The sequence below is a fragment of the Bufo bufo genome, chromosome 2, assembly GCF_905171765.1.
Source record: "Bufo bufo chromosome 2, aBufBuf1.1, whole genome shotgun sequence".
Lineage (NCBI taxonomy): Eukaryota > Metazoa > Chordata > Amphibia > Anura > Bufonidae > Bufo > Bufo bufo.
The window spans coordinates 770,514,082-770,541,079 of record NC_053390.1 but is presented as its reverse complement, the minus strand read 5'-3'; the positions used below and the strand labels follow the sequence as shown (position 1 = coordinate 770,541,079).

General features: G+C 44.5%; 1 protein-coding gene across 2 annotated transcripts in view; it reads right to left on the bottom strand.

The window, feature by feature from the left end:
• Nucleotides 1-6,034: 6,034 nt before the first annotated feature.
• The window catches only part of BOD1L1 (biorientation of chromosomes in cell division 1 like 1), a 52,797-nt gene continuing 31,833 nt past the window's right edge, over nucleotides 6,035-26,998 (bottom strand). The window contains exons 11-22 of one of the 2 annotated variants that reach the window (XM_040419094.1): nucleotides 23,975-24,761; nucleotides 22,611-22,657; nucleotides 20,318-20,399; nucleotides 20,135-20,220; nucleotides 19,952-20,042; nucleotides 19,809-19,864; nucleotides 16,384-16,423; nucleotides 12,281-12,327; nucleotides 12,120-12,201; nucleotides 10,035-10,209; nucleotides 9,769-9,924; nucleotides 6,035-7,089 (exon numbers count right to left, since the gene is read on the bottom strand). In XM_040419094.1, the coding sequence (XP_040275028.1) occupies nucleotides 6,969-7,089; nucleotides 9,769-9,924; nucleotides 10,035-10,209; nucleotides 12,120-12,201; nucleotides 12,281-12,327; nucleotides 16,384-16,423; nucleotides 19,809-19,864; nucleotides 19,952-20,042; nucleotides 20,135-20,220; nucleotides 20,318-20,399; nucleotides 22,611-22,657; nucleotides 23,975-24,761 (1,770 nt within the window). In that variant the 3' untranslated portion in view covers nucleotides 6,035-6,968. The remainder of the gene's footprint in view (nucleotides 7,090-9,768; nucleotides 9,925-10,034; nucleotides 10,210-12,119; nucleotides 12,202-12,280; nucleotides 12,328-16,383; nucleotides 16,424-19,808; nucleotides 19,865-19,951; nucleotides 20,043-20,134; nucleotides 20,221-20,317; nucleotides 20,400-22,610; nucleotides 22,658-23,974; nucleotides 24,762-26,998) is intronic. The other variant, XM_040419095.1, reaches the window with a different exon arrangement.

Sequence of the window (26,998 nt, the reverse complement as noted above, 5' to 3'; positions counted from 1 at the left end):
TATCCTGTAACCGGAGGAAACGATCTCCAGGACCCATGCGTCGTCCACACTTACACGCCACGACACCTGGAAGTCGAGCAAGCGGCCCCCCACATGTGGTAAAGCGCAGTCACGCAGAAGAGGTTTTTGCAGACTGGGCTTTAAAGGCTTGGGGGCAAGAATGCCAGGCAGGCCTGGCCTTGAAGGAAGGCCCCCCCGACTTCTTCTCCGAGCGGGAGGAAGAGTCCTGAAAGGAGCGAAAATTTTTGGACCTTGAAGTCGCCAAGTGAGGGCAACGGCGGTTCTGGGGGAGGAGGGAGCTTTTTCCTCCCGTGGCCTCTGAAATAAGCTCCACCAGGCGTTTCCCAAAGAGCTTTTCACCCTGAAAAGGGAGAGAGATCAGCGCCTTTTTGGAAGCCACATCTGCCGCCCATGAACGGAGCCAGACCGTACGGTCGATGGCCACAGAGTTAGCAGCCGCCCTGCTAGTCCGGCAAGCTGATTCCAGGGAGACATCACATAGGTACCGGGAAGCCTGGAGAAGCTGAGAGGCAAGAATGGAAACCTCACCTGAAGCAGAATCTGGCAGCAAACGGATGAGCTGCTTGGCCCAGACCATGCAGGCTTTGGCGACCCAGGAGGCGGCAAAAGCAGGCTGAACAGCGGAGCCTGCCGCTACAAAAACGGCCTTAGCCAAGGAATCAATCCTCTTGTCAGCGGGATCCGACAAGAAAGCCGCATCAGCCAAGGGAAGGGCGTCAGTAGGGGGCATAGGCGCAACGCACTGCGCGCAGAGCGAGTTAGGTTGCGGGGAAGGAAAAGCCTTACTGCACTTAGAGCAAGCATAGAAAATAGGCACCCGGGCTTAAGGGTCCGTACTAGCAGAGGACATGATGGCAAAAAGAGACCAACTACAGAAAAGATGGGGACCCCAGCGAGGAAGCGGCACCCAGGAGACCACAAAGAAAAAGGGGGACCGACTGGGAGGCAGGCCCAGATGTCCAGCACATGCGTCCCTGAGCCCTATGAACAGACGCCCTGGCCAAGGTAGAAGGGATCAGTGGTACAGAGGGGGGAGAGGGGAAGGTGTACTTACCCTCTGACGTCTTCAGGCGCAGCAGGGTCACCCCATCAGCAGACTCAACACGGGGCCCTTTGGAATTCTGGCAAGCCATGAGGACTGGGTGACCAGCTGTACCGAAGTGGCAGCCCACGATGGAAACATAGAATGTGTCGGCAGATAAGAACCATTTGGCCCATCTAGTCTGCCCAAAATACTGAATACTATGGATAGCCCCCGGCCCTTATCTTATATAAAGGATGGCCTTATGCCTATCCCATGCATGCTTAAACCCCTTCACTGTATTTGCAGCTACCACTTCTGCAGGAAGGCTATTCCATGCATCCACTACTCTCTCAGTAAAGTAATACTTCCTGATATTACTTTTAAACCTTTGCCCCTCTAATTTAAAACGATATCCTCTTGTAGCAGTTTTTCTTCTTTTAAATATTCTCTCCTCTTTTACCTTGTTGATTCCCTTTATGTATTTAAAAGTTTCTATCATATCCCCTCTGTCTCGTCTTTCTTCCAAGCTATACATATTAAGGTCCTTTAACCTTTCCTGGTAAGTTTTATCCTGCAATCCATGTACTAGTTTAGTAGCTCTTCTCTGAACTCTCTCTAGAGTATCTATATCCTTCTGGAGATATGGCCTCCAGTACTGCGCACAATACTCCAAATGAGGTCTCACCAGTGTTCTGTACAGCGGCATAAGCACTTCACTCTTTCTACTGCTTATACCTCTCCCTATACATCCAAGCATTCTGCTGGCATTTCGTGCTGCTCTATTACATTGTCTTCCCACCTTTAAGTCTTCTGAAATAATTACTCCTAAATCCCTTTCCTCAGATACTGAGGTCAGGACTGTGTCAAATATTCTATATTCTGCCCTTGTGTTTTTACGCCCCAGGTGCATTATCTTGCACTTATCCACATTAAATTTCAGTTTCCAGAGTTCTGACCATTCTTCTAGTTTTCCTAAATCCTTTTCCAGGATGGAGAACCCCCTGCAGCAGGAGAAACACCTGCATAAAAAGGAAAAGAAAGAAAAAATAAAACAAAATAGCAGCAAGACCTGCAGAAAAAAAGCAGGTCGTGTCTGCCTCCTATAGACACTAGAAAAAAACTGGTTTGCTCCTGAATCTGCAGTGGGTATAGCCCAGGAGGAGCCAACACTTTTTACTTCTAGTATCAGCTGGGAATATACCCATGGTGCTGTGTCCCCCAATGCATTCAAGAGAAATAGCAAAGAGTACATTAGATTTGTCTCATATTTTGCTTGTACTATATTAGGCTACTTTCACATTAGCAGCAAGCTGTTCCGGCAGATGAACAGCCTGCCGGATCCGTGCTGCCGGAAGTCTGCTCTGGCCCCATTCACTATAATGGGGGCGGGCCGGAGGCATGTAGTTTTATTCCGACTGCCTCTCTGCATCTTTACTGTGCCCACCACCTTTATAGTGAATGGGGCCGGAGCGGACTTCTGGCGCCACGCGTGCACTAGCGTTAGCACTGATCCGGCAGGCTGTTCCGCTAATGTGAAAGAAGCCCTACACTGCAGTTTTTCTGTATGGAAAACTGCATTGTATGGAGGTACCCTTGCAGGGTGAGATCCAACACCAAAAATCACAAGCATAATGGATATGCTGAGGATTTTTTAATCTGCACAGCAGGTCAATATACACATGGAACGAAAAAGCTAAGTGTGCATGAGATTTGTCTAATCTTATACACTGCTGGTAGGAATGAGCGAACTTGTGTTTCAAGGTTATCTAAGAAATTAGGGTCCGTGATAGCGGAATCCATAACGGAATTCTTAGATAACCCGAACTTGAACCTTCTACGCAAAGTTCACTCATCCCTAACTGCTGGTACTGTATTACCCTGCAGTTCTGCATGAGAATCCATGGGGGAAAAAACCCACATGTAATCCACAACGTGTGCAGCCTAACAGTACTGATTACTCAATCTAATTTAAATGGGTTTTCTGGGCTTTTACTATTGATGACCTGTCCTCAGGACAGGTCATCAATATCAGATCGGCGGAGGGCCAACTTTGATCAGCTGTAAGAGGAGACTGCGCATGCAGCGCGCACGTGTTGTCTCAATTCTCTCTTCCTGTTCCCTCTGTGGTCTATGGCAAAGAGACCGTAGACCGCAGCAGTGAACGGGAGATGTCACATGCGCACTGTGTCTCCTCATACAGCTGATCGGCAGGGGTGCCAGGTGTTGGACCCCCACCAATCTGATATTGATGACCTATCCTGAGGATAGGTCATCAATAGTAAAAGCCCTGACAACCCCTTTAATATCAAACCATAAAGATTGGTCACTGGAACCTAAAACTTCTCTCAACTTCACCGCAGACATCAGATCTGCATTTTTTTTATACTAAATCTAAGATGCCATCTCCTCTGGTTGATGACTTAACAAGCTGTTTTAGAGACGCTCCTTTAAGAGCTTCCATGACATGTAAGTGCAGTAGGTATATTCCAATCAGTAAGCTTATTAGATGTAGATATCAGGACCTACGTTATTGATGGGAGAGAGCTCTGACGGGTAAAGCCAACACGGGCCAGACCTCGTAGAGTCCATGAAATGTCAGGTGAAGGGATCTCTAATTAACTCCTGAAAAGAAGTCCTAAGCAGGACAGAAAAATGATCTCCATCAGAGCCTATGATTTCCGGCTGGATAAATGATTCAAGCAATCTACGATTTCACTTTCATTCAACACTCTTACATTTCTAATAATTAGAAATAAATATTTCAGAGCGACTCCGTTTGGAACCAGTCTATAATTTATGTAAAAAAAACAAAACAAAAAAGAAAAAACAGAAATTAAGAAAGGATTCTTTTTTTCACAGAAAATCTCAACTGTACAAAGAAAACAAAAGCCCAACAACATAAGTCATAAATAATACACAAAAGGCAATAAAAAAAATGCTGTAACAACGCTAATCATTAGCCTGGCCGTCGCCTATAAAAGGGGCTTTCTAAGATATAACATGTTGATAATGGAAGGGGTTCAACCACTGGGACCTCACGATCACCAAAATGAAGAGACGTATGGTTCCCCCCATTGCACTTTTCAGACAGCAACACTCCGATCCAGAAGCAGCTCGTGGGTGTTCTGTCCGATACAAGTCCGAAAGGATAAAATATTCTGTAAAGGTCAGATAGGAGCAGGTCTCCAGACAGATGGAACACCGGCCATGTAAGGTATACGCTCAATTCACCGCTATGGGACTTCCACAAAGAGCCGGGCAATTTTCAGAACTATAGCGATGAATGGAGGGTGGCACCGCATGCCCAGCTTCCTCTTCCTTCACTTCAGGATTCCATTCTGGAGATAAAAGGTGGCACTCGCATCAGACATTCATAGCATCTCCCTAGTGCCACATGGGACAACGCCTTTAAGTCTAATCATTCTGATGATCATTGGTGGTTCCAACAGTTGGAAATGCCATCAATTTTACATCTCAGAAATACCCATTAGAGGAGCCGTCACCTCTCCTGACAGGTCTGGTTTAGTATGGTTACTTTCATACCTCCAGCATGTCTGATACGATGGGATGTTCTGGCAGAAATGTCGGCTGCTTGCAGGACAATAAACGCTGCATGCAACAGTATTTGCCCAGTGGCCAGATCACCTCTGGATTCCATTATAGTCAATGGGGATCCAGCTGTGAACTGTAGAATCTGGCAATGGCTGCCGGATACTTTCACTGGAGATTTGAAAGTAGCCTAAATACTTGCATGTAATAACAATTCTGGAGCATCTTTATTACTGCAGATTGTGCCATTCCTCTGTTACCCCTACTATAAATTCATGAATAAATTGCCAACAGGATATTGCCACTATGTACCTGTATGGTCTGTGACCGCCAGCGCTGATTGGACAGCACAAATTGGACTGCGCAGTGACAGAAACCCAGCTGGAAGCAACTTTGCCAATGTATTAATAAACATTTAGTAGGAATAATAGAGAAACAACACAGGTATAAGAAAAAGATTCTCCAGAATGGTCATTTCACAGGGAGTACGTTTACTAAAACAGGCATGTCAGAAGAGGTGACTACTCTTTAAAGATTAAAATACTGAAACGAGTAACTGCCGTTAAACTATGGTCATCGGGTAACAGGAAATTTACAGAGGACATGTGATAAAGAACAGACTGTACAGGTGTTAACAGGCGAGAAAAATATGTACAAATTCAAAGGAATAAGAAGCACTGGAAGGTTGGGCTTTCAGCAGAAGCAGATTTGGTTGTATTGGTTCCTATTGATGTTCAAAAATATCTAACCACTAAAAAAAAAAAAAAACTTGAATATTTCAATAAAGACTGTATATTTACAATGAAGGCAGTTAGAAAATGTAGTCACAAAATTATATAGAATTCATCAGCGTAAGGGGTCTCAACCACAGGGGTGCCCATGAGCATCACACATCAGAACGTGGGGGGTCAGGAAGCTAGGACCCGAATGAACGGACTTCAGGACAGATGACTATAGGGCCAGTTCAGTTTGGACAATGGTGCAATCCTAGCTCCCACCCCCCAACAATCTAATATCTGTCAGACAATCATATGGAAAGGCCCTTTAAGAGATTGTATGGCAATAAAGAAACATTGCTGCTTGCTTGACTCTTAGGTCCACAAATTGGGTCTAGTATTGTCATTTGATAAGGGTTGCACTGCAATACCAGATACAGCCTATGGACACTAGTGGCACTGTTTGAACACCTTTGAATCCAAAACAAGCAATACAATTTAGTTATTAACAAGCCTTAAAGGCTATGTACACCATTGGTTGCATTTTTTTTTTTTATTGTATTGTACTTATTTTGAGCTAAAAAAAATAAAATGATGAGCCGTTTTCCCTGCACAGCTTTGAGTTTATCTACTAGCAGGATCTGTATTTTCTCTGTTCTGTCAGGCAGGGAGCTGATGGGCTCCTTATCTGTGACCTCCTAAACACTCAACCCTTACCTTACTGATAAATAAGTGTTTATGACCTTTTTACTAATTTAGAGATATGGGTGGTACAAAGTGAAAGTACCAGTCACACAGCTAGAACAGTTAACCCTTTGTGACAGAACGGCTCAATGTTTTTAATAAAGACCAAACAAAATATTTATTTTTAGCCCAAAATTTTGTGTACATAGCCATGTAGCAAGGTCCACGTCTATGCTGGATTGGGTGGGAGCGAGGTCTGGATAACCCTCTGGCTTTAAACAAACTTTTCACATAACATAGGCACAAGTGAGAGTTTGGGCCCCCACTGATCGCTAGAATGAAGGGGCCTCTGGCACTCTGCTCTGTCACTATGGCTAGGATTTGAGCTAAAAACTGAAGAGGGACGGTGCTAAACAAGTGCATTGGGGCCCAGTCTTCAAGCAATAGGTGGGTTCAGTTATCAACAATTAGAAAATACAGTCTCTTCCCCACGGGTTGTGCCTGGTATCGCAGCTCCGATCTTTTCACTGTTTTTCTGGTCCACAATGCCACCCCCCCATGAAACAAAAAAATAATAATCTGCACGTTTCTACGACATGTGAGAACGTGCTAACACCAGGGGGGGGTCACTTACAGAACAGCTGATGTCAGCTATATAATAGTCCATGAAATAATGGTAGACAGGCAAGAAAGGTGAATTAAGAAAGAGAAAGGATCTATGTATAATCTCTCAGCCCATATGTTACAGATCTGTACAGTATATTGCAGAACACTGGGGAGGACGTATCTGTACAGTTCATGAACCCAAATGTCGGAGTCTCTGCTCACAACTAAAATAGGAAAAACGTGTGCCCCGTAGTCTGATGCCATCATAGTGTATTCATTTACATATCTAAGCACCTTTCCAACAATGGACTTTTTACACAGAGTATTAAATTAGAATACAATAATACAAAAACATGAACTTTATACAGTTATTGGCGCTTTATTCTTTTTGCTGCCGTTTCGTCTGATGTCTGTTGACCTCGCGATCTTGGCGTCGACGGGCTGGCTTCCCTCCGTCTCTTTGCTCCACTTGCTTGGGGTGGAGTGGACCTGGTGCAGAGAGTCAATGAGAAAAACGTTTTTAAGGAGAGTGTCTCACATTGCACTAAGGACATCGTATATCAGTGTGGCACCGCTCTGACAATAAATTAACGGGCACTGTAAAACATGGCAGGGCTATATTTATTAACCCCTAAACGACCGGGCCTGAAAAAGCCTTAATAACCTGTAATTGTGATTTACTGCATGTGGTGGTTTAACGGCCCGAACTCTAATCTGTTGGACAACTAAAATAATTTTGTCAATTTATTATTTTTTTTTAAACATGACACAAATTAATGATTTTTATTTTTAGTTTTTTAGTTTTATATAGGGAAAAATATGAAAAAGTCTTTCAAATAATATCGCTTTCTGCTTTAAATAGGCAAACTGATGCCTAAATAATTATTAAAATGGGTTCTCTATGTTGTGTCCGTCATTTTGACATACAATATGTATATTTTTACATGAACGGGGGCAACTATTTATGGTGGGCATATTTTTTCCTCTCGTTTGTATATTTTAATTTTTTTTAACTTTATTAAACATATTTTTAGCACACAGCATGTCCCCAATAGGTCATTAAAGGCCATCTGTCAGCAGATTTGTACCTATGACACTGCCTGACCTGTTGCATGTACAATTGGGACCAACACAGATGCCTTCAGCTGCCATGTTCATATGTGTCTACATTGCTGAGAAACAGGATGTTTTATCATATTCAAATGAGCCTCTAGGAGCAACGGGGGCGTTGACATTACTCCTAGAGGCTCAAGTCCCTCTGCAACAGCTGCACCCTCTCCTTGACAGGACCAGGCAGTGTAAACATCATCACCCCAGGCCCTGTCTATCAAAGTGCAGAGGATACAGCAGTTGCAGAGAGAGCAGAGTCACTAAGTGTAATGGTAACACCTCCGTTGCTCCTAGAGGTTCATTTGCATATATTAAAACATTATTTTTCACAGTAATGCGGACACGTGTGAACATGGGACAAACACAGATGTCTTCAGCTGCCAAGTGCACATGTAACAGGTCAGCCAGTGTCATAGGTACAGATCTGCTGACAGATGGCCTTTAAAAAAAACCTTTGGGGGATATTTACACTTTTTTATTTTACATTTGTCCACTATAACTGGGGAATCCAAAGGAGCCCCAGGTCCAGCAAAAAGCTGGATAGGATGGGACATCACTAAAAAAATAAATAAAAAAAAATCTCTGAAAACCCCTTCTCACTCAAGTTTATTTTCAGCAATTACTCTAGTTCCCATACTTATTGGATTGCTTCTTTTTTCAAATATACCTCATTAGCAGTTTTCTCTTATTCCCCCCATGCTTGAATCCTACTTCCTGGTTTGTCATGTGTGCTGACATCAGCAGATCATGTGACCCTAACCACACCTCTTGATCTCACCAATGACCCTTCCTACGTCCTACATTACAAGACTTCAATGCAGGATGTAACCGCAACTGAATAGCAAAATTGATTTGTCACAGGGAGCAATCGTAGACTAATAACTTTAGAATAAGGCAGTTTGGATAAATGGATTTGGGGAAAGTGATATAATTGTACCTCTCCCAACAGATATCGCTGGTATATTAGTGGCTTTAAAGGGCACCGGTTACCTCTATTATGTTAACCTTGAAGCTCAGAATTCCAGCGGGCTGTCACTTCTGGGCAAGAATTCAGTACTTTTACACGGACAGGGCGAACCTTGCAGCACACGCTAGCGCCGAGAGGGAGAGGAGTCCGATGAGACTTGTGGCTCTGCCCTCCCCCACCTCCTGCCGATGCCTGGGAAAGAAATCTGCCAGTCATAAGCAGGAGAAGGAGGGCCATGAGTCTCATAGGACCCATCTCCCTCACATCGTTAGCATGTGCTGCAAGGTTCGCCCTGTCAAGATCGCAAAAGTACTGAATTCTATCCAAGAAGTGACAGCCGGCTGAAATTAGTCGGCCTGTCACCACTATATGCTGTCCTCAGAGAGGGCAGCATAGTAGAGGTGACAGGGACCCTTTAAGCTCATTTGTGCCCTACTTTGTGCATTAGTCACAAGTCAAGGACAAATAGTAGAGAGAATGACTGCAGGATCTCCGACTACACAGAGTGTGTTGTCTGTTACCATGGAGAGTTAGGTCTGTCAAGTAGAAACGCTTGTTAGCGATGATCTGTCTGTGTAATGGTGCCGGCGATTACCCGTGCTCGTTCATCAGGCAATCACAATCTTTAAGCAGGTTTAAAAAAAATATATAAAATAGTTCGCCGGCGGCATATTGTGCTTTCTAATCACATTCTGCTGCTGCCGATTTTGCATGAGGACGCGTGATGGCATTAGTGATCACTTCTCCTCATACTGTGGAGGAGGAGATCGCTGCAGGTAATAGCAGCGGTCTCCTCCAGTGATGAGCACGCTTTCTTCCTGACAATCGCATGCAAAATCTTGCAGTATAATACAGCCCTTAGGTCTGCATAGGAGCTGCAGAAACAAACTCTAGGGCATTTTTAATCAAGACCTATCACAAACTTGTTTCAGTTCCTGTGCACTGAGAGAATAACAAGAACGTTTGTGAAAAAAAAACAAAAGCAGCTTACATTTCAAGGCCACCTAGTTCTGTGTAATGTGGCACTGTCCCCACCATGATCGGCAGAGGCATTTGATGCAAATACTATTTTAAAATCTTCAGACACTCACCGATTCTTTGTGTTTTTGCCAGCCTTGGACTCTGGTGATACCTTGCCAGTCTTGGACTCTGATGATACCGCTTTACGTCGTCTCTCTGCTGGGGAAGATTTCTCAGGACTGCTTAACTTGGACGCTGCTCGAGTTGTTGGCTTGTGGGGCAGTTTCCTACAATATATGTATTCTATCAGATATACGTTTGCAGACTCTGCCCACAATATTATCTAAATGTCATCTTTGGACAGGTATCCATCATCGATGAAGCTTAGCTTTGATACCTCTGTGCTTCTAGACGAGAGGCTGCTCGGGTGGTTGCTCCTTGTTGACCACCTTCCTCGTCTTCACTGTCATCATCATCATCATCATCATCATCATCATCATCATTATCATCTTCGTCTTCCTCTTCCTCGACACATTCTGACTTCTTACGCTTTCTTTCTGGTTCTGAACAGTCTGCATTGATAATGTAAATATACTACATTATATGGAGATGCTAATAAACATTACCAAAAAGTGCAAGCTTCCAAAAAAAAATTAGATCAGAGTTGTGCCAGAATAGACTACAAGGATTTTCCAGGATTTAAACTAAGAATAGGCCATGTCTGACTGGAGAAGGCTTTCTCTCTGGGATCCTGACCAATCATCAGAATGAAGGGGCCACTGCACTCCGCTACGAAAGCACAGTTGGGGGTTGGGCTCCACTGATCAAAAATTGATGTCCTTTCTTAAAAAGGACCTGTCGCCACAAAATGCTGTGAAATCTGCAGGCAGCGCGTTATTGAGCAGGGAAAGCAAAGCAGATCGATACACAGTTTTGTAAGAAGCAATTCAGTAAATCTTGTAATTTACACAATTATATCTCTTCTCTTCTTGAGTTTAAAGTGGCGCTGTACTTTCAGTAAACTTTTGATAAGTTACAGGGACATAGTTTAGAACAGGGTGAGTCTTAGCTCTGAGACCATAGAGCATATTTGGGAGGTTCAGTATATCCCCTTGCTGCACCGCATTCTGTTTGGTGCTACTACTGCAGCGTCCCACAGGTGTGTGTAAATGGGACACTTTAAACATCTGTATTTGCAATGTATGGTGTTTCCTATTATCTGGCTGGCAATGTCATTACATCCATTCGCCCCTAGGTGGTGCTGGCACCACATAATATATACAGCTTTGGGTGTGTTAATAAAGTTAGTTGGAGTTAGTTAGTAGTTGGTGAGAGGAGGAGAAGCAAGTTCATGGAGGAGAGAAACAGGCTAAAGTCACCATGTAGCCGTTTTCCTTTCCTCTGGGCCCTGATCAAGCCTGGAGAAGACGACCACAGCAACCAAGCACCAGACAGTGAGTCTATGTACAAAGATGCAGAGAGCCTAGCGAGGGTAACAGCTAAACCTAGCTTATGGACCTCATTAGCACAAGTGACCAGGAGTAGCTTTCCGACTGCCTGGACACAAATGGACAGTTAGTGCGCAGAATTGTCCTTATCCACTACACAAGCCTTCCGGGTCATAGTGGAAAACCTAAACCTTTTCAGAAGAGTATCCTGCAAATAATGAAGCAGAAGTGTTTGCCTGCCACGAGGGAGATCGCCATTAAAGGATAGCTAGATATATCAGCAGACTTAGTACCGGAGTGCTATAGAGTGAATTTAGGATTACCACCAGGGTCATTGCCTGTAAAGTGTCTGTTTTAAAAGGGAAAACGCCTTCATTGACAACTGCTCCTACCTGATAATAGGATTACAAACTTATTATTACTTATGCTATACAAAAAGCTTTCCATTGATGAACTGTACAACTCTCCAGAGACTATTGATTTGCAGTAAATGTTCAACTGGTTTATAACAAACAACTCCTCATTCTTACTACTGCTACTCTCAACATTTGCACCTCACGAACCAGGGGCCCAGCCACCAAAGCACCTTACACCCATTACCATCAAGGGCACCTCAACTTCCATCTGGCTGGTGTTCCCTGCAACAGAGAGTGCCCCGGAGGATTTCGTGCTGTCTTCCTCATGACTGCTAACCGTGAATACAAACAACTACTGCCCCCTTCGGTCCACCGTGAGCCTCACGTGTTTTCCCCTGCGTGTCCCGGTCGCTGCACTACCAACCAGATGATGTTTAGAGAAGTCTAACAAACATCTGTAAGGAGAGGCCACCTATGGTGTTATTTCTCATGGCCCTCACAATGAGGAGGAACGCAAGCTGTCTATCTGCATTCCAGTGATATTGTCAATCTACTCCCTCATCATTGAAGCGCTTATGTTTTCTATCACATGGATGGACATTTACATACACTCATGGCAATCAGGCTCCTCACACTACTTCAAAACAATGATAAGAGACCAGCACATGGATCTTCTACCTGTCTCAGAAGAACTTAGTGACCGTTTGCTCTTCCTTCCTCTCCTGGACACTGGCGCTGGACTTCTGTCTGAGCCGCTCTCCTGAAAAATGACAGCGCATTAAATTTCAGTTCTATCACCATCATTTTGTCATTATTATCAGTGTGTTAATGTGACTTACTTGAGATATTTTAGGGTCGCTTTCATTCTTCTTAGGGCTGGAAACATCTAAAAAAAAACAAAAAAACCCACAAACATTTGTTACAGTAAAGGAAATAAGTAAAAACAAAAAAGGGTAGACATTTAGCCAATCTTTGTGATTCATTGATCAACTGTTTTAGGATGTGGCATCCAGGTCACATTTAAAGTATAGAAAAGAAAATGCCATGTTCTTGCTGTGCCTACAAAACCATGATTAACCCCTTCACGACTGCCATACGGCTATATATGTCCTATCTGCACATACCAAGTATATAAAATGTTCTGGCAGCTCTCAATCGAAGCGCTGCAAAGTGCTTAGATTAAAGCTTCTGCCCCTGCCCTGCCGCTGTCAGGGACAGTACAGAGTCTAGTAATGCCGACAAGGGACCAATCAGAGTGGTCCCTTGTCGGCGATCGCTCTAATTGGTTAGTCTATGCAGACTAACCAATTGGAGTGCAGGAGTGTAAAAAATGCCGGTTTCAGGCTCTGATCTGCACTCTGCAGATCAGAGCCTGTAATTAGGCATTAGATGATCTTTGCCCCCAATCTGTGCCCCCTGCCCCAATCTGAGCCCCCATCTGTGCGCTGTAATGTGTCCTGCCAGCCCCTTCCGTGCCCTCTGCCCGATCAGCGCCAGCTGCCCATCTGTGCCCCCTGCTTTTAACTTTGCTGGCCGTGACTTTAACTGTTCACTGCCCCCATTTATGCCCCCTGTTGCGGTCCTACTGAATTTGATGGCGGTGGATAAGCAGCGAGTGTCAGCTGTATGCTGACACTCTGCTATACCCCCTTAGATGCCGCGGCATCCATGGTGTTAATAGAGGAAGGAAGCTCCCTCTCTCAACCATCGGGCTGCCGCGCTGCCATGGCAGCGGCCCAATGGTTGCCATGGCCATCGAACGATTTCCAAAAAGGCGTTCAGTGTTGCCATCAGGAAACCTGATAGTACTATACTTTGCAATGCAGATCCAAATGGCACTTAAGAAAAAAAAAAAATGCGAAAATAAAAAAAGTTAAGGACGTTTCACATATCTGCTCATTTAGAAACAATTTAAAAAATTGAAAAAATAAAATAAACTACACAATTGGTATCGCCGCGTCCGTAATAACCTGATCTATAAAATGATTATGGTACTAATCCCACATGTTAAACGCTCTAAAAATAAAAAACTATGCTGTTTTTTTTGCCTCACCTTCCAAAAAAAAAAAAATGAATAAAAAGTGAACAAAAAGAAGCCCTCATATAACCATGTTGGTAGAAAAATAAAAAAGGTTAGGGTCTTAGATTTTATGAAAATAAAAGTTGTAGAACATTAACCAATACAAATTTGGTGTTGCCATAACCGTATCAACCCACAGAATAAAATCATATCAACTATACCACATAGAGAACCCCATAAAAAATGAAAAACGCTGACAGAAATGCAATTTTTGTCTGCTAAAAAATGGAATAAAAAGCGCTCAAAAAGTCATAGACCCCAAAATTGTACCAGTAAAAATTACAGCCTGCCCTGCAAAAAATTAATAAAAATCAAGCTCTCACATAGCTATATTGATGAAAAAATCTAAAAGTTATGGGTCTAACAGTTTGTGAAACCAGTTTTGAGTAATTCAAGGGGCGTAGTTTCTAAAAAGGTAATTTATGGGTGGTTACTATTTATGTAAGGATTTCAAAGTGACTTCAGAACTGAACCAGTCCTTGAAACAGTCGGTTTTGAAAAAGCCTTTTAATGTCCTAAAAAAATAAAATATATTTTTTTTTATATGATGCCAACATAAAGTAAACATATAGGGAATCTTAAGTAAAAACTCTCTAACGAGGCATCACTAGCTGCCTTTAATGCGTAGAAATACAAATTTAGAAAATTAAATTTTTTTAAAAAAATTATGTAAATTTGGGAATTTTTATAATATAAAGGTCAACGCTATGATCCCAAATTTACTCCTAACATCAAGTACGAGATGTCACGAGACAACAATCTCAGAATGGCTTGGATAAATAAAAGCGTTCCAAAGTTATTACCACATAAAGTGACACTTGTCAGATTTGCAAAATTAAGCCTGGTCACCGAGGTGAAAAATAGCTTGGTCTTGAAAGGGTTAAGATACATGGGAGACCCCCAAAGCATTATGGGTTATTGAGTGCAGAATGATGGGGGAAAACTTGATTTATTTTATTTTTTATTCAAGACGGCAACATAACAAAATGTGAAAAAGTGAAAACTTTCTGGGAAGGCTTTCCACTCAAGTTAGCGAGGGTGCATTTGACAAGTTGGTCAGTGTTTTATCTGCGACGTGCCCGTTGCTGATCTGTTTCTCGCTCTCCATGTGTCATCTGTATTTTCAGAGCATCTCCTACCAATGATCAGTGAAAACGAACAGTGGTTTTCACAGACGCATAGAAGTTAATGTGCACATTTGGTCTGCGGACCAAAGTAGTGAATGAGCACATTGAAATCAATGGATGTGTGTGCTGTCCCTGAAGAACATGGACAGCACATGTCCGTGATTCACTGATAAAAGAGGCCGTAGCACAACTATGGAGATCTAAATACATATATTGAGCCACACGGCAGAAACGTTGAGCGATATGGCAGGGTTAACATCTGCGTTGTGAAGTCTGGCACTGTATCTGAAGTACATGCCGGCTTTCAGCTGGACAAAAAAAAAAAAGCTACATGCAACATTTTTTGTTCGGCCAAAAGCGGCTGGATAAGGGTACTTTCACACTTTCGGCAGAGGATTCTGGCAGGCAGTTGCGTCGCAAAACGTATGCAAACTGATGGCATTTGTCAGACGGATTTGTATGAGAAATACATTGAAATGCCGGATCTGTCTCGCCGGTGTCATCTGGAAAAACGGATCCAGCATTTATTTTTTTTCACATTTTTTGCGGTCTGAGCATGCGCAGACCGCAATGCCAGATCCGTTTTGGCGGATCCGGCACTAATGCATTTCAATGGAAAAAAATTCCGATCCGGCATTCCGGCAAGTGTTCCGGAATTTTGGACGGAGATAAAACCACAGCATGCTGCGGTATTGTCTCCGTCCTGAAAAGGCAAAAAGACTGAACTGAAGACATCCTGATGCATCCTGAACGGATTGCTCTCCATTCAGAATGCATGGGGATAAAACTGATCAGTTCTATTCCGGTATTGAGCCCCTAGGACGGAACTCAATACCGTAAAAGAATTAAGGCTACTTTCACACCTGCGTTTAGGTGCGGATCCGTCTGGTATCTGCACAGATGGATCCGCACCTATAATGCAAACGCTTGTATCCGTTAAGAACGGATCCGTTTACATTACCATGAACCATTTTTTCTTCAGGATAATGCAAACGGATCCGTTTTGACTTACATTGAAAGTCAATGGGAGGTGGATCCGTTTTCAATTGCACCATATTGTGTCAGTAAAAATGGATCCGTCCCCATTGACTTACATTGTAAGTCAGGACGGATCCGTTTGGCTCAGTTTCATCAGACGGACACCAAAACGCTGCAAGCAGTGTTTTGGTGTCCGCCTCCAGAGCGGAATGGAGGCTGAACAGGGGCAAACTGATGCATTCTGAGCGGATCCTTATCCATTTAGAATGCATTGGGGCTGAACTGATCCGTTTTGGGCCGCTTGTGAGATCCCTGAAATGTTTCTGGCAGTGTACGGTGGTATCTGGCTATGCTAGGCCGGATAAGGTGAATTGCGGCAGTCTGTTCCTCTGCCGGAACAGACTGCCAGAGTTCACAACGCAGATGTGAACACAGCCTAAGTCAGGGCCTGTAGCCAGCAATTTATTGCATGTCAAAAGGGTTAAGGTCTGGAGTCTATGTAGAGCAGTAAAGTTCTTCGACAGCAAACTTGGCAAATCTTCTCAAAGGGCCTTCCCTATCCTACTGATAATGCTCATCTATGGATCTGCATGCCTCTAATCCTACTCTTAGGTGGGATATCCACAAATTTCTGATGTGCCCTGTACGCAATACATCCTGCGATCAGTCTGACTTAGTGGTGGTGATTACAAGCCAAAGTATGCAGTTCCTACGACGCTATGAAAGGGGGTTGGTTGGGTCTCCTGAGGTTACGTACCTTTATCCCCTTTGTCATTCTTGTCAGATTTATCCTTTTCCTGGAGAAACAAGAAATATGACAGTTTACACATAAATAAGCTGGTCAGAAAATATTACGCAGCACAGGATTGTGTCTTTTTCCCATTGTCATTTCTTTTTTTGTTTTAAACACTGCATGGAAGAGCGAATGGGATTTCCAAAAGGGCGCTTTTTGTGGCAGAGCATAAAAATGGAACTGACAGTGTAGTCAATGGGGTGGGGATTTATCAGGAGGGTAATATCTGAAGTCAGTTTGCAGTAGTCTTTTGCACCAAATGTATCACATGTGGCATGGTACATTTTTGTTACATCTTGTGCATCTTTAGACCTAACACTTGTCTATAAAAGTTGCTTCAGTAACACACTTGTACTGGAGTACGATTTTTTTACGACTTTTTAAGACATTGTGATCAATCTGGATTTAAAGAGAACCTGTCACCGGGATTTTGTGTATAGAGCTAAGGACATGGGTTGCTAGATGGCCGCTAGCACATCCGCAATACCCAATCCCCATAGCTCTGTGTGCTTTTATTGTGTAAAAACGATTTTATATATATATGTAAATGAACCTTAGACGAGTCCAGCGTTCTCTGACTCGGAGCCCAGCCATGCCCACTGTGAAGGAGCCCAGCATCGCCCCGCATCCTCCGAATCTCCTCCTTGCTCCCCAACGTCACAAAGCTAGAGCGCCGTAATCTCGCAATGCGCAAGCTAGCGCATGTGCAGTTCGTTCCCTGAGGCTGATGCCAGCACAGCGAAGGAACACTATGCTGACACTGTGCATGCGCTAGCTCACGCATCGCGAGATTATGGCGCTCTAGCTTTGTGACGTCGGAGAGCAAGAAGGAGATTCGGAGTATGCGGGGCGGTGCTGGGCTCCTTCACAGTGGGCGGTGCTGGGCTCCTTCACAGTGGGCGGTGCTGGGCTCCGGAGACGTTATTAGTAGCCTCATTTACAATATTATAAATATATATATATATATATATATATATATATATATATATATATATATATATATATATATAATCGTCAAAATCCAGGTGACAGGTTCCCTTTAAACTCATTAACATAGCTAACCATGCCTACTTTATCACCCAAAAATGGAGTGAGTGGTGTAAAATTGTAAAAAGTCTCAAAGTCTGTGCAGGGGAGCCAAAAAGTCGCAACGCCCCTATTTTGAGACTTTGCGGCCAGTATTCTGGAGAGCGGGGTGTGATAAAATTCCCTATATGTGGACCAATACTTTTTTCCGATTCTCATTTACATTCCTTGGATCTATACCATAAAAAGCTAGGCATCCCTTCACAACCATTTTTGTTGCGCCAATGCAACTAAAATAAAAGTACCAGGAAAAAAAAGTGAAGCACTAAAAAAATAAGAGGGAGATTTACCATGAGGGGAATTTTTTAAATGAGTCTTGCAGGAGTCTGCACTGCTGTAATTTGTGCAAAATTTATCAAATGCGGCAGACTGTTTGATAAATGTGGTCTAGCACTTAGACGTTACTGAACTTCCTATGGCACCTTTACTGGAGGAAGAGTTGAGCTGAAAAATCTGGCTTAAAGGGGTTCAGCTCTGAACCCGGACATATTCCCTTCTTTACCCCTCTAGTGCCCCCGATCGTGCAGGGCACGGGCTTTTTTCTTTACAATGGCACACTGCTAGGTGGAGGCTTCTAACCAGCAGTGTTCCTGGTGACGTCACCAGCTCAGATGAATGGGCTTTAGCGCAGCCCTATCTTTTTTACAGGCTAGGGCAGCGCTAAAGTGGGCTCACTGCCAGCAGTCCCCATGGAGAGTCCGGGAAGTCACCAGATCTCCATAAAATGCCTTTGCGCGCAGGGCAAATGAGAGCGTCGGAGTATGAAATGCTCTGATGCTCATATCAGGGTGGCTGGAGGGGTGAAGATGGGTATATGTCCAGGTTCAAAGCCCCTTTAAATTAGTTTAAGAGGCTAATCGTACCCATTTTACCACCCACTTCTCAAAACTAGACTGAGGGGTGTAAAAATATAAGAGGTCTCTAAATTTTTGCACATAGAAGCTCAAATGTGGCAAAGTGATGTTTCTGCAACTTTTTGAAGCCAGAACTCTGTAGTGCCTTCAAGCTGTGGACAAAAAATGTATCAAGGCAATTTGGTTGAATTTGATTTTAGATGCACTGGGGCAATAAATGAAATATAGTTCTAAAGGTGGACATAGCCTTTAAAGTGAATCCATCAACTTTGAGCAATGTTTTATCATTGCATTTTACTCATTTCGGCCTATAAATAATTAGTTCAATTGGTCTTTAATAAAAATTATCAGCTGTTTTTGAGTTACAGGGGTTAAAAATCTGTTTGCAGAGTATCACTTCTCAGTCCCGTCAGCTGATGGCCATGTGTAGCTCTCGTCTCTGATCTCCTGACCTCATTAAAACCATATTCTTATCAGTTTGATAAGCGTTTCCCTATAATGAGTGTTTGAGCTGAGAAGATCAGAGTTAAAGGGGTATTTCTATGTCAGACAATGGGGGCATATCGCTAGGATATGCCACCATTGTATGACAGGTGCAGGTCCCACCGCTGGGACCCGCACCTACAACGAGAACTAAGCGGGGAGCGCTGTGGCTGGAGGACCCCGGATTTCCCAGGGTCCGTCCACCACCAAACGCTGCTCCCATAGAAGTGAATGGGAGCGCACCGAGCACTCGCGGCCCCTGCTCCCATTAATTTCTATGGGGCAGACAGCAAAAGCCGAGCCAGCAGCCCCATAGAAATGAATGGAGGGCGGCTGCGCATATGCAGTGCGCCCTCCATTCATTTCCCGACTCCGTTCTCATTGTAGGTGCGGGTCCCAGCGGTGGTAACCGCACCTATCAGAAAATGGGGGCATATCCTAGCGACATGCCCCCATTGTCTGAGATGGGAAAACCCCTTTAAGGCTTTAGATGAGCCGTCAGCTGACGTGACTGAAAAGCGATACTATGCAAACAGACTGATTTATTAACCCCAGTAACTCTAAAAAAATAAAAAAAATAAACACCAATTAAAAAAATATTTTTTATCCTAAAATGATTAAAATGTAATAAAAAAATTCCTCAAAAGGTGTCCATACCTTTTAAGTATAAACAGTCCATACTTACATTATTTACTATAGCTAAATGTCTTCAACTATTACCCTTAGGTGTTTGTGTGGTAAAATTATTGAACCAGCTCCCAAAATAAATAAAAAGTAATTTAAATTTTTTTTTATAAAAAATTATTTAAATAAATAAAAAGAAATCTATTCTCAAAAATATTCTCTCCTTTGACCTAGTGATTGTGTTGCTTCTAAACATCACAGATTGCCTACACAAGAGATCTGAGAATGTGGCGGAGAACCACAGAGCTGACAATTGCATGCCATTGTAGTAGCGATCGGTACCTCTAGAGGGCGCTGTGCTTCTGAAGACTGCTTTGCTGCAGCCGCTGCGGCCTCTTCTGTGGGAGAGAAGCACAAACAGACATGAGGATCACTGGATGAACAGAACATGTCAGAAATAAACTAGAAAAGTGGAGGACGCTCACCAGCCTGCTTGGCCATGGCTAGAAGCAGGGTGCGCCTCTTTGGGGGCCTGCCCCTTTTTCTTTTTTCAGGTTGAGCAGCAGGCAGAGATTCCTAAAGTAAAAAAATAGGAAAAAATGTATTCCATAGCAGCCATGGTAAGACACAGCAAGCGTCAGCTTATACAGGTAGAAGACACTGCTTACCACTTTACCAGTACTGGGGTCTGGTTGAGTTCCCTCTGCTTTCCCCTCTTCCTTTAACTCTTTCTCCTCACTTTTTTTGGCAGGGTCTGTGGTATGAAGCAGATTTACACCCGTCATGATCCTAAACAGCATAGCGATCATTCCGTGCCGCTCATGGTGATCTCCTTCTACCTCCATACTAACCTTCATGCTTGGTAATACTGTCAGGTTCTTTCGGCCCATCCATCTCTGAACCGGGTTTGACTTTGTCACCAAGTTCTGGAGCCTAAAGCATAAAAAAATGCAAAAAAACCCCCCATCAAATTAAAGGATGCTTTGATCCGAGACGTTCAACACAAGGACAAGCGGTTCAGCAGTCAAATACGTCAAGGCCTAAGGCCATCAATGGGAGAGACAGAAAAGTGGAGACAACGGTGCACCTTCAGCTATATTAACAGGCACAAAGGTGCATAAATGGTTAAAATTAATTGGACATGCCTAAAGGAAATGTGGCACCAAAAATTTTTTCTGACAGCTAAAACTAGATAGTAACGTGTATTCTTTTTTTCTGATTGCAGATTTATTTCTTCTATTTCCTGCACATGATTATGGGGGCGGCCATCTTGCCTGATCTGTTCTGTTATGGCAGCCCCATGGTCAGGAGAGGACCTCATTGACTTCTATGGGAGAGTTTTCTAGGCAGCTCTGTGACCTGTGCAGAGGTCATTGTACAAGGAAAGAATTGTTGCTGGATCCTATCGTATCTGTGCACATAGGTGATATCATTACAGGCAGGATTACAATGACAGATAAGCAGATAACTGCAATCAAGTGATCTGTACAGAACAAGAAGTGGCGCCTATTAGGCTTAGTGACCAGTGTGAAAACTGCAGGATTTTATGTTTTTTGTTGAAATATAGACATTATGATTATTTCAGTGACATAGAAAATTTAATTAAAAAAATATATATGTTAAACATTTTCTGATGACACATTCCCTTTAACCCTTTCACGCATTTGGATGTAACTGTACACCCTAAACTAATTTCAGCAAATTACATGTTAGAAAATCCAGATGCCGCTTTTACTCTTCTGAATGCTGCCATGCCCCCAAACAGAGGTATGAGGTGTTGCCGTATTTAGGAAAAAATGCATAAATTTTGGGGTGCATTTTCTCCTGGTAGCCCTTGTGAAAATGAAAAATTTGTGGCTAAAGCAACTTTATATTGGAAATAAAAGTTAATTTTTCATTTTCAAAGCCATGTGTTTCTAAATTCTACCAAACGCTTGTTGGGTCAAAGCATTTACTTCACCACTAAAATGTATTCCTTGAGGGGTGTAGTCTCCCAAACGGGGTCACTTTTGGGGGGTTTTCTTTCTAGGGGTACCTCAGGGTCTCTTCAAACGTGACATTGCACCTGAAAACCATTCCAGCACAATCTGCCCTTCGTTAATACTATGGCGCTCCTTTCCCTCTGCACCCTGCCGTGTGCCCATAAAGCAGTTTACGACCACATATGGGGTGTTTCTGTAAACTGCAGAATCAAGGTAATAAATATTGAGGTTTCTTTGGCCGTTAACCCTTGCTGTGTTACAGGAAAACTGGATTTAAATGGATAATCTGCCCCCAAAAAATGAAATTTTTTAATTCCCCCTCCTTTTTGCTTTAATTCTTGTGGAACACCTAAAGTGTTAATAAAGTTTGTAAAATCAGTATTGAATAACTTGAGGGGTGTAGTTTCTAAAATGGGGTCATTTAGGGGTGGTTTCTACCGTGTAACCCCCACAAAGTGACTTCATAACTAAAATAGTCCTTAAAAAAGTGGGTTTTGGAATATTTCGTGAAAATTTTAAAATGTGCTTCTAAACTTCTAAGCCTTCTAACTTCCTAAAAAAAACAAAACAAAAAAACAAAAACATATGGGTAATGTAAAGTGATAACTATTTTATGAAGTATCACTATCCGTCTTAAGGCAGAGAAATTCTAATTTTGAAAATAGTGAATTTTTCCCAAATGTCTGCACATTTTGGATTTTTTGTATGCATAAAGGTAAAACGTATAGAAGTGCCTGAAAAACCTGTCTCTTTATTTTACTTACATCGAAACAGATCAGGAATACGAGGATTGGTTCTGCCCCAACAAAGTGTAAAAATGGTCGGCGTGCCATTTGTAGGGTCTATGAAGATGTTCTGACCTACAACTCCAAAGCTTTCCACTGTATAGCCCCCCCCCCCTTGTAAGTAGAATGACAGATACTAACCAGACGGTGGCGTTTTTCACCTCCATCTTTTGAATGGGGGTCTGCTGCTACATTTCACACAAGTTCCAGAAACATTCCCAGTGCAAATGGCAAATGGACACCGCAAAATGCAACCACTTGCATAGATATTGTAAGTGGTCTGACTGGTGAGAAGTCTGAGTGCGTCTGACAATGTCGGAGATGCATTGACATTGGTCTTATAAATCATGAAAATGCCAACCATACAGATTACTCACACGAGAGTCGCCGTCCTGTGCAGACTGTACACGCTCTATGATGGGTTCTGTGAAAAAATGTAATGGAAAAAAGAATGAGCACAAAGTATTTTCTCTGAAGACATCAACCCATCTCTTTTTGGAGCCACTTTTAGGCCTCATTCACACATACGTGGACTTTCACGGACCACGGTCAGAGAAAACCCGTCCTGCCGAGTGCACAGCGTCATTGGTTGCTATGACGCCTTGCGCCGCCGCACAGTAACACTCGTATGAACTATACGAGTGTATCACTGTACAGTGGCGGCAGCACGAAGCGCACGGCGTCATAGAAACCAATGACGCTGTGCGCTCGTGCACTCAGCAGGACGGGTTTTCACGGAAAATCCATGTATGTGTGAATGAGGCCTTAAAGAGCACTTGTCAGCAAGATAAATCCTATTAAGTCAGATATTCTGCATGGTAGGGTTGATTCTGCTGATTTAAATGGTACCCATCTGTGATAATTGGTTCTTGTGTTCCGAAGGGAAAAAAAAAGAGACTTTCCTTCTCTATGCAACTGAGGGCTTCAGTGCCCCAAGGAGTGGGGCCTGGTTACTCCACACACCTGTCCATATTCCCCCTGTGCACTGGGGATCTAATTTGCAAAAATAATAGATGTATTTCTTTCTCTGGAATGCCATCACCGACAGGCATCATTTTAATCAGCAGGATGAACCCTACCCTAGGCAGCAGTCCTGGTTTAATAGAGTTGATTCTGCCGACAGACCATATTGGGGAGCTGCCTAAAATTTTATCTTACGTAGGCAATTGCAGAGGTAGAGGATAGTAACCTGAGGGCCTGTCTGCTGATGGGATGTAGTGAAGATGAAGCACAATAGCTTATACTTGAGGGAACAGTAACTGTTGGGCCATCCCTCTCATAAAATTCCCTGTAAACCTGCATGCATCCAAAGCTCGTGTCTCCATATGGTGAACTTCCAAATAAATTGAACTACAACCATTAATACAAACAGGCATTACATACATAAAGCATGTCTGCCACGTAACAAGGTCATCTATGATTTATAATGCACTGTTTTCCCTGAAGAATTTAGGGTCAATGGAAGGTTGGATCTTCTGAGGCCGATACACAAGGCACAAAGTAGACTAACCAATATGTTTTGCATTTGAGGTGCCCTAATATTCTCCTCACCCAGGACACATTGTACACATACTATCATCAGGGCTTATACAGCTAGTTAGGGACACGAAAACTATCCTTTAATAAAAATAAGAAAATGGCGATGGAAGCATGGTTGTCTCCAGGTAATGGAGATACCTTTAGCACCATCTACATTATATAGCATGCAGTATGTGAATTCAAGGAAACAGACAATACCTACCTGACGCAAGTACTGATATTTGGTTTTCATGGGCATCAGCTGAGGTAGTGTTGTGGCACTCTTTTGCTTGCTTATTATGGTCTTCATTTGTCTGGGGAGTTTCCTCAGACTCTACGACTTTGTTGCTGGGCTCAACAGTCACCACATGTTCAGACACCATACCCTGGCTGGGTTCTGATGGAACATCTTCATCAGAGTTTGAGGATTTCCTCCCATCAGATGTGTTAACAGGAGCATTTTCACTGTTGTCCGTAGAAAGAATGTGCACTTTGCCATCTTCTAAATGCTCTTCTGACAATGCTGTGTGAAGCATATTTTCTTCTTCAAACATGTGATGTGCAACTTTATCAGTATGTGATGTCTGACTGTCGAAAAAGGTATTGCTTGCTTCACTAGGGCTCTTTGTAAGAGAACCTTGAGACTCAATTGAAGCACTAGTGTCCAAGTCACTGGTACATTGGTATTCAGTGTTTAAATCATCAAGTTTCTCCTCAGAAATCTCTGCAGCACCATGTGTTAAGGACTCCAGTGCAGAATGATCAGCAACAATTGCACTCTTCACTGAAGAAATACATTCATTTTCGGAAGTTCTACTCAATGATCTCACCGGTGCGATACTGAAATTTATAACACCTTGAAATACTTCACAATCTTTTTTTACTTCAACTTCTGCCACAGTCTCTTCTTCAACATGTTCTTCCACCACTGCCTCTTTCTCAACGCCTGCCTTCACCATTGCTTCCTCCGCAACTTGTTCCTCTGCCACAGCCTCTTCTGCAACATGTTGCTCTGCTACAACTTCTTCCACAACTTGTTCCTCTGCCACTGTCTCTTCCTCCATCCCTTCCTCAAAACATTTCCTTGCCACTGCCTCTTCCTGTTCTTCCACCACTGCCTCTTCTTTAACCTGCTCCTCCGCCATTGCCTCATCCACAACATGTTCCTCAGCCACTGTATCCTCCAACACTGCCTCTTGCACAGCCCGTTCCTCCAACACTGCCTCTTGCACAGCCCGTTCCTCCAACACTGCCTCTTGCACAGCCCGTTCCTCCAACACTGCCTCTTGCACAGCCCGTTCCTCCAACACTGCCTCTTGCACAGCCCGTTCCTCCAACAATGCCTCTTGCACAGCCCGTTCCTCCAACACTGCCTCTTGCACAGCCCGTTCCTCCAACACTGCCTCTTGCACAGCCCGTTCCTCCAACACTGCCTCTTGCACAGCCCGTTCCTCCAACACTGCCTCTTGCACAGCCCGTTCCTCCAACACTGCCTCTTGCACAGCCCGTTCCTCCAACACTGCCTCTTGCACAGCCCGTTCCTCCAACACTGCCTCTTGCACAGCCCGTTCCTCCAACACTGCCTCTTGCACAGCCCGTTTCTCCAACACTGCCTCTTGCACAGCCCGTTGCTTCAACACTTCCTCTTGCACAGCCCGTTCCTTCAACACTGCCTCTTGCACAGCCCGTTCTTCCACCACCGACTCTTGCACAGCCCGTTCTTCCACCACCGACTCTTGCACAGCCCGTTCTTCCACCACCGACTCTTGCACAGCCCGTTCTTCCACCACCGACTCTTGCACAGCCCGTTCTTCCAACACCGCCTCTTGCACAGCCCGTTCCTCCAACACCGCCTCTTGCACAACCTGTACAGCCCGTTCCTCCACCAATGCCTCTTGCACAGCCCGTTCCTCCACCAATGCCTCTTGCACAGCCCGTTCCTCCACCAATGCCTCTTGCACAGCCCGTTCCTCCACCAATGCCTCTTGCACAGCCCGTTCCTCCAACACCGCCTCTTGCACAACCTGTACAGCCCGTTCCTCCACCAATGCCTCTTGCACAGCCCGTTCCTCCACCAATGCCTCTTGCACAGCCCGTTCCTCCACCAAAGCCTCTTGCACAGCCCGTTCCTCCACCAAAGCCTCTTGCACAGCCCGTTCCTCCAACACCGCCTCTTGCACAACCTGTACAGCCCGTTCCTCCACCAATGCCTCTTGCACAGCCCGTTCCTCCACCAATGCCTCTTGCACAGCCGGTTCCTCCAACACCGCCTCTTGCACAGCCCGTTCCTCCAACACCGCCTCTTGCACAGCCCGTTCCTCCAACACCGCCTCTTGCACAGCCCGTTCCTCCAACACCGCCTCTTGCACAGCCCGTTCCTCCAACACCGCCTCTTGCACAGCCCGTTCCTCCAACACCGCCTCTTGCACAGCCCGTTCCTCCAACACCGCCTCTTGCACAGCCCGTTCCTCCAACACCGCCTCTCGCACAGCCCGTTCCTCCAACACTGCCTCTTGCACAGCCCGTTCCTCCAACACCGCCTCTTGCACAGCCCGTTCCTCCAACACCGCCTCTTGCACAGCTCGTTCCTCCAACACCGCCTCTTGCACAGCTCGTTCCTCCAACACCGCCTCTTGCACAGCCCGTTCCTCCAACACCGCCTCTTGCACAGCCCGTTCCTCCAACACCGCCTCTTGCACAGCCCGTTCCTCCAACACCGCCTCTTGCACAACCTGTACAGCCCGTTCCTCCACCAATGCCTCTTGCACAGCCCGTTCCTCCAACACCGCCTCTTGCACAGCCCGTTCCTCCAACACCGCCTCTTGCACAGCCCGTTCCTCCAACACCGCCTCTTGCACAGCCCGTTCCTCCAACACCACCTCTTGCACAGCCCGTTCCTCCAACACCGCCTCTTGCACAGCCCGTTCCTCCAACACTGCCTCTTGCACAGCCCGTTCCTCCAACACCGCCTCTTGCACAACCTGTACAGCCCGTTCCTCCACCACTGCCTCTTCGGCAGCCCGTTCCTCTACCACTGCCTCTTGCACAACCTGTACAGCCCGTTCCTCTACCACTGCCTCTTGCACAACCTGTAAAGCCCGTTCCTCCACCACTGCCTCTTCGGCAGCCCGTTCCTCTACCACTGCCTCTTGCACAACCTGTACAGCCCGTTCCTCCACCACTGCCTCTTCGGCAGCCCGTTCCTCTACCACTGCCTCTTGCACAACCTGTACAGCCCGTTCCTGCT